The sequence below is a fragment of the Babylonia areolata genome, chromosome 23 (assembly GCF_041734735.1).
Source record: "Babylonia areolata isolate BAREFJ2019XMU chromosome 23, ASM4173473v1, whole genome shotgun sequence".
NCBI lineage: Eukaryota > Metazoa > Mollusca > Gastropoda > Neogastropoda > Buccinidae > Babylonia > Babylonia areolata.
This window is the reverse complement of record NC_134898.1, coordinates 25,611,883-25,624,708: the sequence shown is the minus strand read 5'-3', so window position 1 is coordinate 25,624,708 and position 12,826 is coordinate 25,611,883. Positions and strand designations below refer to the sequence as shown.

At 43.2% G+C, this 12,826-nt stretch overlaps 1 protein-coding gene across 1 annotated transcript in view; it reads right to left on the bottom strand.

The window, feature by feature from the left end:
• The window catches only part of LOC143298129 (uncharacterized), a 212,710-nt gene that overhangs the window by 156,250 nt on the left and 43,634 nt on the right, over positions 1 to 12,826 (bottom strand). Inside the window, exons 24-30 of the mRNA XM_076610849.1 lie at positions 11,766 to 11,897; positions 10,230 to 10,405; positions 7,978 to 8,134; positions 6,685 to 6,897; positions 5,382 to 5,495; positions 3,379 to 3,510; positions 1,697 to 1,720 (exon numbers count right to left, since the gene is read on the bottom strand). Coding sequence (XP_076466964.1) covers positions 1,697 to 1,720; positions 3,379 to 3,510; positions 5,382 to 5,495; positions 6,685 to 6,897; positions 7,978 to 8,134; positions 10,230 to 10,405; positions 11,766 to 11,897 — 948 coding nt within the window. The remainder of the gene's footprint in view (positions 1 to 1,696; positions 1,721 to 3,378; positions 3,511 to 5,381; positions 5,496 to 6,684; positions 6,898 to 7,977; positions 8,135 to 10,229; positions 10,406 to 11,765; positions 11,898 to 12,826) is intronic.

Sequence of the window (12,826 nt, the reverse complement as noted above, 5' to 3'; positions counted from 1 at the left end):
TTGGTGCTTTGAGAGTTCCTTATTGAAATGGATATCTTGAGGAGAATATATATCTTGAGAAGCTTATCTCAAGCAAAAGAAGCCTTGAATAGAATACCTTAAAGAACAAAGAACTGCTCGAGATTCATGCACACTGGTTAAATCACTGGTGCTTTGTGAGTTCCTTATTTACATGGGTATCTTAAAGCTTTGGTGCTTTATGAGTTGCTTATTTGAGGAGCTTATCTCAAGAAAAAGATGACTTGAATAGTATACATATTGAGATCAGAAATCGTCAAATATTTGTGCAAAATACAATGAAATGTTCATTTGAAAAGAAAAGTGAAAGAAAATATGAAAACTGACTGATAATTAAGTGAAATGAAAACTATATCTTAGGATCTCCCTTGCAGAGTTCATTTCCTGTTTCCACTTGTCTAGTTGTCTGTTATTTTTCTTTCACACACACACACACACAGACACACACACACACACACACACACACACACACACACACACTCACACACCCAAAGTCCTGTATGTACACTGCTCCATGCACAATTATACACAAACATACTGAAAAAACATAAATCCTACCTTAACCTATGTCATGCAGTGCAAATCTCCGTGTATATGCATGCCCTCCTGCATGTGTGTGTGCATGTGTGCATGCATGTGTGTGTGAGAGAGTGAGTATGCATGCATGTATATATACAAAAATACAAGTGTTCTGGGGGGTTTTTTTGCATGTTTGAATTTCATCTTTCCTTTAACAGAAAGCATGCAAGCACACGAGAATGTGAAAAAGAAAAAAAAAAACTTACACACATACCCACAGGTGCCAACACAAACCTACACCACTTTAGCCTAAACCATTCAAAGCTTTTTTTCCTTGCAAAATCCCCTAAACCCAGAACACTGCACAACAACAGCATAAAACAAGATAATAAAAAGAGAGAGAGAGGCGCAATCATCAACTCAACCAGAAAGACACACAACAGGACAATATCAAGGGATGACAAATGAAACATGCTGGATCTGATCTCATCAATCACTGCATTCCCTTTCTGCATACAGCTGCTTTCTCCTTCCTTCATGCTTCTACCTTCTGCATTATCTTTTTTCTTCTTCTTCTCCTCTTCTTTACGTTGATGTGAATGAATCACATAATGCCATGCTGAAAGATATTCTACTCAGCATTGCATATTCTTATCTTACCGCTGTGCTTTGACAAACATTCAGAAATGAAGCACTGTTTGTGTTAACCTTGCAACCACGTTGGTAAACAGAATGATGAAACGAAACAGGCAGCAAAATGCACATCTTCCAAATGATGCCAAGCTGTTGTCAACAAGACTGAAACATGTCAACGAAGTGTGAAAAAAAAACTGAGAGAAAAAAAAGTTGACAGAATCAAGTTACAATAAACAAAAAAACAAATTTGATCCCCCCAAAAAGCGGTCTAAACCCATGTTTGATTGGTTAATTGATGTGACCAATAAATCTATGGCCAGCAAAGAAGCAAACACTAGATGGGGAATGGGCGGTAGGGGGGAGAGGATAGAGGACATCAAGGGGTAGACAGGTGGATGGACAGGTGAACAGAAAGAGAGATGGAGAGAGAGAGGGGCTCACAACCTGGAAAGAAAGAGAGGGGATTGCTAGGCAAGATGAACACACCATGGCAGAAGAGGGAAAAAGCGATGATTGTACTCACTGGTATGTTAAACCTATTGCTGCCCTGTTGGGGGGGGTGTAAACCAATGCAGTGAATGAAGATGAACATGGATCAACACACACACACACACACACGCACACACGCGCACACACACACACACACGCACACACACACACACACACATGCACACACGCACACACGCACACGCGCACACACACGCGCGCACGCACACACACACACACACACACACACACACTTGCACATCCTCACAAAAACCTCACTTCTCAGCAGCCATCTCCTGCCTCCTGCAAACTACACCCAATCACAAGATACTAAAGGTCAGGATGCCACTTAATGTTGCGAATACAGTTCATCCTGATCTGTACACCATCAGCTTTCATAACTCTCCTTGGCTGTGTGCTGCTGTTGAATACATACCCTGATCCTTTGTATGAGAAACAACATTGTCCAACAACTCTTTTCTGCATTGTTCTTAACTGATGTGCAAGAGTTACTGAACAAGTAGATAACCCACAAACAGAACAAGATCAGCAACAAAGGAAATTATCTGTCAGAAGGTGCAATTTTCAGTCATGAACTTCACACATCAGTCAGTGCTTCTGTGTCAAACAACACCTGTCTTTCTGGAGAGTAACAATTATACTTCCACTCTAGCGGTTCAAATCTTCCATGGCATTTCATTTTTATCACTTATTTCCAATCCATGTGCCAGAAGATACTGGTGCCACCATGGATGACATAAGCAAACTCTGGACACACACACACACACACACACACACACACACACACATGCAACTAGTAGTGTGGAATGATGTTTATTTTCCAGCACATCTTTAAGCAGATCTAAACATGAGTTGATTTCTCCAGTTCCACAGTACGAAATAATCGGCAGAAAACATTCCTTTCTTCATAGTAATGCCTCATCTCATATTGCATGATTGTGTGAAATGGCATGAAATGAAAATACTTCTATTACTACTACAGAAATACAAAATAGGTGTTTATATTCATACTGATTGCTTTCCTTTGGTAGCATATAATGCAGGTCTTTTCATGTCATTTTCTTCTGATTCTGTCTTTGAATTTGACATTAATCATTAAAATCATTTGTAACCTGTTAACAACTTGCTTTATCATTAAAATCATTTGTAACCTGTTAACAACTTGCTTTATCATTAAAATCATTTGTAACCTGTTAACAACTTGCTTTAAAGTGAGGAATGACAAGGATCTGGGGGATGTTATGTGCAAACACACACACACACACACACACACACACACACACACACACACACACACACACACACACACACACACACACACACACACACACACACACACACACACACACACACACACACACAAACACACTTATATCTCTAATATCACTTAAAGTGGAAGACGTTAAACTGAAGACTACTACACACACACACACACACACACACACACACACACACACACACACACACACACACACACACACACACACTAAAAAAAAACCTCTTTTTTTTAAACCCCAAATATCACATAAAACTCCACTCAGCAAAAACGAGTGCTCATAATGGAAGCTGCAAAAAAATCCTGTGGTAACACAGCAAGAAGACAAAGCACTGAACTAGCCGCTGTGAGAGGCAGGCTAGAAGGGAGGAAGGTGGAGGGGGGAGGGGGAGGGGTGAGGGGGGGGGGAGGGGAGGACTGACCTTGGAGGCCAAGTTCTGGAGCAAGGGGAAGACCTCCAGGTAGGTCTGCAGCTTGGTCTTGAGGTCGTTGTAGGCGTCCCAGTCCTTGAGCTTGCTGGGCAGGGCCAGGCACTCGTCCCAGTACGACTCCACCTAGGGGGGGGCAGAGGGGGCAGGCATCATCAAGTTCATGGCACCGTCATCACCTTCAGGGTTCAGGTCTAGTAGTACTTAGTAGCAGCAGTAGTAGAAGTGTTAGTGCTTAGACCCACAGTCAGCTTATATCACAGATTGACGTAAGTTTACAGTTGGGCCAACAGCAAGTGAGAGCTGTGTTATCAATGTTCTCTCCATTGCAATGGGAAATCATTTACAGATCAGTCTTTTGTGAAGGAATACGATTCTCAAACTAGGTGACAAGGTAAGGCAAGGCAAAAAGTTTATTTCTTATGTTCCCTGGGGGCATCAAAATGTTACAAACAAACATATTTACATATACTATACAAACAATAAGAGTGATGTCAAAAAAGAGAAAAAACAAAAAAGCCAATTCATGCAGATAATATACATTAACAATTAATTCATCCCCATCCATAAACAACAGACATAACTTTACCGAAAGGAAGTACAAATAGAAGAAACAAGTGCTTTTAGTTTTAACAATATACTTTTGTTTCTTTCGGAAAACAATAAGTGGAATCTAATGAAGTTTGGGAGGTGTCTATAATATCTGGGTAAATACTCTTGCCTGTCACTTTCAAAAAAAGGACACACAAACAGATAGTGAAACTCATCAGCAATGTCGTTTGTGGAACATTTATCACAGATTCTTTCCTGGTAAATTGCTGAAGCACTGACTATTAACAAGCAAAGCATCACTGGTTGTCCTAAACTTAACTAACTGGATAACACAGTTATTTGGTTACACAGCAAAGTAAGCATCTTGACCAAAATTTGGCTTAAACATCCTATAATTAATATACATAGTATCATTATCTATATGTCTATACCAATCTTGCAAAAACTGGTCTTTTAAACAACATTTAATCTTCTATTTGAACCAAGTGGAATGTACTTCAAGACTGTGCTGGTTTAGCCAGAAACTACTTAATCCAATTTCATTCAAGATATTGTGAATACATTAAAGGTATTGGTTCTGGTGTATGTTTGTGATGTATAAATTGAAGAGGCAAAATTGCACTGGCTCTTAGTGCTGCAGCTTTGGGGGGCTAGATGGCCTTTGAAAACCATCACAACGCCGACTGTGCTAAAACCCTCCTGGCCAAGAGAATGGGGATGTAACTTGGGCAAGACGCTCAACCACTATAATCAAATTCTAGCCCAGATAACCAGGACATCGTTACCTCCTCTGCTGTTCTGATGGTCATAGTCAAACACAACTGACTATCATACAGTAGTAGTAGTAGTTGTTGTGTTGCTATTATTATTGTTATCATCATCATGATCCATGATCAACAGATGCCTACTACATCATCATTATCATCATCGTCATTTTTATTATTATTCTATTCTCTGATTCTTTTTCTCTACAAGACTTACTGACAGGCGAATTTTAAAGTGCAGAAGATTCCCTAGCACTCAAGGAATATTGTGGGGTTTTTTGTTTGTTGTTGTTGGTGTTGTTCTTGTTGTTTTGTTGTTTGGTTGGGGTTTTTGGTGTGGTTTTTTTATAGGTTTAACAGGAATTTGTGATGATGTAATTTAATTCTTTTTTAACGTTTTGGATGACCAACTGTTTTCAGGCCTGGCGTAGCCCTGTGCAGTTAACTGGCTGCAGCACAAAGCAATAAGAATGATTTGTGCACACAAGCGATGTGTACAAAAAATGGCCCAAGATTTAAGATTTGATATTTGTTCACACTGTGGTCGTTTAAAAATGGTTAATTACAAGTTTATGGAAGGCACACAACAAAATGCAGGGGGAAAAAAGATGTTATTTTCTTTCCATTTTTCTTTTTTATTTATCAAACCCTGACCCTGATCTTGATTAAAGGTTTATTTACCTCCCTTGATGAGCTCTCCAGATCCACCTCAGCCCACAAGGTGTCTCTGAAGCGAGTGTCAAAACGAATGAACTTCTGGAATAATCCGTACAGCTGACTCAGTAGGTCCAACTCCTGCACACAGACAAAGCAGTTCATTATGTATATTTGGGTATAATACAGGTTTAGTCTTTTTCTCTTTTTTTCCCCCCATTATATCTTACCTCTGTAAAGTGAACAAGATCTCTGGACATACACCGCTATTTAGGAAAGCAGTGCTTTCGGAACAACAAAATAAACAATAATAACAACAAGCAAACACCTTCATAATCATCATTACACTTTGACCATAGCAACCTCCAGAATCAGGATCAAGTCTGGCTTCCAGTTACTGGCGGCGACCAACAAGCAGTCATACTTCTGGTTGTGACCAAGGGGCAGTCATACTTCTGGTTGTGACAGGGGCAGTCATACTTCTGGTTGTGACCAAGGGGCAGTCATACTTCTGGTTGTGACCAAGGGGCAGTCATACTTCTGGTTGTCACCAAGGGGCAGTCATACTTCTGGTTGTGACCAAGGGGCAGTCATACTTCTGGTTGTGACCAAGGGGCAGTCATACTTCTGGTTGTGACAGGGGCAGTCATACTTCTGGTTGTCACCAAGGGGCAGTCATACTTCTGGTTGTGACCAAGGGGCAGTCATACTTCTGGTTGTGACCAAGGGGCAGTCATACTTGTGGTTGTGACCAAGGGGCAGTCATACTTCTGGCTGTCACCAAGGGGCAGTCATACTTGTGGTTGTCACCAAGGGGCAGTCATACTTCTGGTTGTGACCAAGGGGCAGTCATACTTCTGGTTGTGACCAAGGGGCAGTCATACTTCTGGTTGTGACCAAGGGGCAGTCATACTTCTGGCTGTCACCAAGGGGCAGTCTTTTTTTTTTTCTTTCTTTCTTTCTTTTTTTCAGCCATATTTCTAGTTACAACCAAGAGGTAGTCATATTACTGGTTGTCACCAAAAGGCAGTCATATTACTGGTTGTCACCAAAAGGCAGTCGCAAACAGTCATATTACTGGTTGTCACCAAAAGGCAGTCGCAAACAGTCATATTACTGGTTGTCACCAAATCGCAGTCGCAAACAGTCATATTACCGGTTGTCACCAAAAGGCAGTCACAGGCAGTCATATTACTGATTGCAACCAAGAGGCAGTCATATTATTGGTTGCAACCAAGAGGCAGTCATATTACTGGTTGTCACCAAAAGGCAGTCATATTACTGGTTGTGACCACGAGGAAGTCGCATTACTGGTGGCGATCAACGTTACCTCTCCAGTGCGGTCCAGCTCAGGGAAGGGTTTGCAGGCGATGCCGAACAGCTTGGACACAGAGTCCAGCGTCTTCCGCTTGGTGTCATAGATCTGGTAGCGCATCTGGAAGTCCTGCAGGCGGGACACAGCCTCTGCCGGCTGGATGCCTGGCACCGCTGGTCCCTGGGCGTCAAACGCGTTCCGGAACTGGATCACCTCCACCACAAAGGTCTGCAAGCAGTCAGTGACAATAACATATGAAGGTCAATCTGTTCAGTGCCAAGCCCCTTTCATGCTCCTCAGTGACAGCTGTTTGCCAAGGGGTGAATCAGTCATAGAGGGTAATACAAAAACATCTAGCATGGAAACTACAAAAGTATGTATATAACCTATACTTATCTGAAAGGAAAATTAGCACAATATCTGATTATAACAATTTCACATTGATTTTCATGATACTGTGATAGCAAAATTCCTTTCAATGGTGTGGATGAAAATGTCTGTCCTGGGGCATTTTACTGCACACTGGATGGGGGACAGAAATTTCCATCCTGGGGTAAAGGTTAAAGGTCTCATAGCCTTGTATGGTCATCACCATGGGTGATGTGGGTGTGTGGGTGATGTGGGTGTGTGGGTGTGTTCTATGAAATGCATTTTGTTTTAATCAAAGCCATATCTACTTCATAGCTTTTATAATCTTTAGTGTGCTTTTGCATTCATATGAACACACTGGATGTTTTCCATTGTCAGATAGCTGTTGATATGTTTTTTAAGGCATGTTTATAGTCAACTATGATGTAAGGCACTGAGCAGCACTGGTGCTGGATATCGTGCCATAGAAAAACTATGTATTATTATTATCATTATTATTATAACGGCAGAGAATTTACATTCACTGTGCCGAGGGGTCAGCATAGGAAGGCGGGACGCAATCCTCTCCTTCCCTCATTTTAGCCTTTCCCCAAACAAAGTCAGGTTCCCGTTCACACCTGGGTGCAATGAGGAAAAAGTGAAGCAAAGTGCCTTTCCAATGGACACACACACACACACACACACACACACACACACACACACACACACACACACACACACACACACACACACACACACACAAGCACACATACCTCTGCTGTAAATACCCACAAATCAGATTTTTTTTTTTCTTTTTCATTGTTAGAATGAGAAAAAAAAAAAAACTTAAACCAAAAGAAAGACCAAAAAAAAAAAAAAAAAAAACCCACGTCAACTCATTCAAGGTGTGTGAAAAGCGTCCCCCCCCCCCCCCCGCCAGGTGTCCCCAGTGTCTCTCACCTTGACCTGCTTGTCCAGCTCCTGCTCAAAGGCTCCACGCCGTTCCTTCAGCAGCACCACACGCACCTGCTCTGCCAGCTCCAGCAGCTCCGTCCACTGCTCTCGGAGCTGATCCACCAGCTCCACCTCCTCACGCGGCAGTCGCAGCTCAAACTCCCTGTCATCATCGGTGTGTATGACACTCAGTTTTTCAGTTTCAGTTTCTCGAGGAGGCATCACTGCGTTCAGAAAAATCCATCATTATACGCTACACCACTTTTGCTGGGCAGACGCCTGAACAGTTGCATAACCCAACGCACTTAGTCAGATCTTGAGTGCATGCATGTGTATTTGTGTACCTGTCCGGGTAGGTTTCTCCTACATGTGTATTTGTGTACCATTCCGGGTGGCTTTCTCCTACATGTGTATTTGTGTACCTGTCAGGGTGGCTTTCTCCTACATGTGTATTTGTGTACCTGTCCGGGTGGGTTTCTCCTACATGTGTATTTGTGTACCTGTCAGGGTGGCTTTCTCCTACATGTGTATTTGTGTACCTGTCAGGGTGGCTTTCTCCTACATGTGTATTTGTGTACCTGTCCGGGTGGGTTTCTCCTACATGTGTATTTGTGTACCTGTCCGGGTGGGTTTCTCCTACATGTGTATTTGTGTACCTGTCCAGGTGGGTTTCTCCTACATGTGTATTTGTGTACCTGTCAGGGTGGGTTTCTCCTACATGTGTATTTGTGTACCTGTCAGGGTGGCTTTCTCCTACATGTGTATTTGTGTACCTGTCCGGGTGGCTTTCTCCTACATGTGTATTTGTGTACCTGTCCGGGTGGGTTTCTCCTACATGTGTATTTGTGTACCTGTCAGGGTGGCTTTCTCCTACATGTGTATTTGTGTACCTGTCCGGGTGGGTTTCTCCTACATGTGTATTTGTGTACCTGTCCGGGTGGCTTTCTCCTACATGTGTATTTGTGTACCTGTCCGGGTGGCTTTCTCTTACATGTGTATTTGTGTACCTGTCAGGGTGGCTTTGTCCTACATGTGTATTTGTGTACCTGTCAGGGTGGCTTTCTCCTACATGTGTATTTGTGTACCTGTCCGGGTGGGTTTCTCCTACATGTGTATTTGTGTACCTGTCAGGGTGGGTTTCTCCTACATGTGTATTTGTGTACCTGTCCGGGTGGCTTTCTCCTACAGAATATTGCCACATGACAACACCCTCGTCGCCATGGGTTCTCTTTCAGTACCCAAATGCATGCTGCATATGGGACCTTCGATTTATCACCATGACTAGATGCTCAGTTTGATTTTCCAGTCAAACTTGGGAGAAAGGGGGAGAGTGGGATTCAAACCCAGAGCTTCACTGACTCTCTGTGTTGGCAGATGAGCGTCTTAACCAGTCAATGAGGGAGCTGCAGCCCACAGAACACACAGCCGCAGAAGAAAAGAAGATGTTTTCGGTTTCACTTTCGCTTTCTCAAGGAGGCGTGACAGCACTGGGACAATGCCGTACAGCAGCACAACACCATACGTGCTAGGCAGATGCCTCACCAGCTGTAAAACCCTTCACGCTTAGTCAGGCATTACCGGAGTGCATGCATATATATATTTGTGTACCTATCAGAGCACATTTCTTCTACAGAATTTTACCGGAGGACAATACTCTCATTGCCATGGGTTCTTATTCAGTGCACAAAGTGCACACTGCACATGGGACCTCAAGTTTATTTTATCATTCAAAGGACTAGACAGTTTGATTTATCATTCAAAATTGAGAGAAAGGGTGACAGCAAGATTCAAGCCCAGATCCCTCACACACTCTGCATCAGCACAGGAGTCTTAACCATTCTGCCACCGTAATATGGTAACAATGTGGAGGCTTATATAGCATGGTTCCCTTCTTTCAAGAGGAGACTCTCCGCACTTTACAGTAAAAACAGACATGTAACATTTCAAAGGTATCGTAATAAAAATTAGATAAAACAACTCACCAGCCATGTATCATTCACTGCATCACACACACACACACACACACACACACACACACACACACACACACACCACTAATAAATCTACCTAAAAGCTAAAAACGAAACAGAAAACCAACAGAGATAAACACAAACAAAAGAGTAAAACTCTGATGAACTACACATTGTACACATAACATCAAATTCATCATCATTCATTCATCACCTTCCTCTAAAGAAGAAGATGATGGCGACGACGACGACGACGACGTCAAAGACGATGACGCAGCACAAACCCACCTGAGCTTGGAGTACATGGTCTCGATGGGCAGGTAGACGTCGTCGATCTTGTTCTCCATGTCCCTCAGCTCCTCCAGCAGGTGGAGAGCACTGTTCAGCTGGTCCAGGGTCTGCACGTGCTGCTCCAGCCGTCCTCTCACGTTGCTGCGGTACGCCACCGCCGCGTCCAGCTTTTTCTGTGGGGGCACAACAAAGGCACAGGGCGTTCGGGTCACGTTTGGATATCAATTTTTTTTATGGATACGGATACTTACGAGGTGCCCATCCTTGGTCAGAGACCAAGCTCCAAGCATTTACAAAAAAAACGATACCTATATATACCGCCTATCTTTGGTCAGGGACCAAACTGGATATCAACTTTTTTGATGGAAATGGATACTTACGAGGCTCTGTCCCTGTTCTCTCTCTCTCTCTCTCTCTCTCTCTCTCTCTTATCCCCTTCCCTCCTAAACTTGCAATCTTTTTACCTCCCCTTTCGTCAGTCTTATCTCTGATGTTTTTTTCCCTCTTTTACATATTTTTCTCTCTCCTTCCTCTTCCTAATCCACTTGTTTTTGTCTCCCGCTTCCAACCCCACCTCTCTCTCTAATGTTCCTCCCCCCCCTCTCTCTCTCTCCTGACTTGCTCTCTCTTCCCTCTCTCTATCCCTCACTCATTCTCTCTTCCCTCTCTTTCTCTCTCTCTCTCCCTGTTACTGTTTCTCTTCATTCTAAGCCCTCCATCCGTTTGACTTTTCCCTTCCTCCTTCCCTCTCTCTCATTTGCTTTCACCATTTCCGTTTGTTTATTATAATGTTTTGCTATGCAATGAAAGTATGTTGATGCATTCACCCATGTCATTAGGACCTCATGGCCAATGACGTTAGTCAAAGTGTCAAGACGTCTGTCTCTATCTCCCTCTCCGTTCTTACTATGTATTACTAAACTGTATGACCATCATAATTCCTTGTTTACATTGTACATGAGTCACACCCCTTCAGGGAAGGGGGGCTTTGGTTTTAATTTGAAGAAAACATTTCATTTCGTTTCATTTTTCGTTTGGTTGGTAATTGATTTAATGTCTGTTTACTAAACTGATTTTAGACAGGGGGAAAAAATGTGTGTGCTGTATACGTGTATAAGGGCGTGCCTGAACTATATGCAATCACAAATCTGATGAGAAATAGAAATTTCAAATGCACACGGAAATCTGGATGGATGGAAACAAACCAAGAAATCAAATCAACTCATTGTGCTCCAGGTACAAGTTAGCTCATACCATGATTACTTCCCCTGAGGACCAGGTATGAGTATTCTCGTACCAATGCACTATTCTAATTTCATTTATTCTTGCATGGTACAGTCAGCGTTCTAAACTGAACCGGTTACGGATTCCGTAAGTATAAAAACGAAGCTTTGTTTAACTGACAAAATCAACAATGCTCCATCAATTTTTGCTGTTTTAGTAAACCAACCCACATTTTACTGCAGTGGTCTCATGTTGCTGTGGGGTAGAATGGGTTAATCAACGATAAAATCAACTGTCCTTCCCCCTTACCTTGGCCTCCTCGTGCAGCACGGAGGCGAAGGTGGTCTTCCACGCCATGGAGAAGCCATGCAGGGCGTCCTTGATGGGGTCAGAGTGCAGACACACGGGGCCCACTGGCAACAGGCTGGGGATTCCCAGCACCTGCACATCACCACCACCCTCACCAACAGCCGTCCTCCACCTCACCACACCTCTTTTCCCCATGTCAGTAACACCTGTCTTCCACCTCACCACACCATTTTTCTCTCCATGTCAGTAACACCTGTCTTCCACCTCACCACACCACTTTTCTCTCCATGTCAGTAACACCTGTCTTCCACCTCACCACACCACTTTTCTCCATGTCAGTAACACCTGTCTTCCACCTCACCACACCACTTTTCTCCATGTCAGTAGCACCTGTCTTCCACCTCACCACACCACTTTTCTCCATGTCAGTAACACCTGTCCTCCGACTCACCACACCACTTTTCTCTCCATGTCAGTAACACCTGTCCTCCACCTCACCACACCACTTTTCTCTCCATGTCAGTAACACCTGTCCTCCAACTCACCACACCACTTTTCTCCATGTCAGTAACACCTGTCCTCCACCTCACCACACCACTTTTCACCATGTCAGTAACACCTGTCCTCCACCTCATCACACCACTTCTCCATGTCAGTAACACCTGTCTTCCACCTCACCACACCACTTTTCTCCATGTCAGCCACAATGGAAACTGTTGTCAGTAACGCCTGTCATCAGCAACAACTGTCCCCCAGTTTAACTATCATCAGTAACAACGGTCCCCCAGTTTAACTATCATCAGTAACAACTGTCCCCCAGTTTAACTATCATCAGTAACAACTGTCCTCCAGTTTAACTGTCATCAGTAACAACTGTCCCCCAGTTTAACTGTCATCAGCAGCAACTGTCCCCCAGTTTAACTGTCATCAGCAGCAACTGTCCCCCAGTTTAACTATCATCAGTAACAACTGTCCCCCAGTTTAACTGTCATCAGCAACAACTGTCCCCCAGTTTAACTGTCATCAGTAACAACTGTCCCCCAGTTTAACTGAGAAACAAC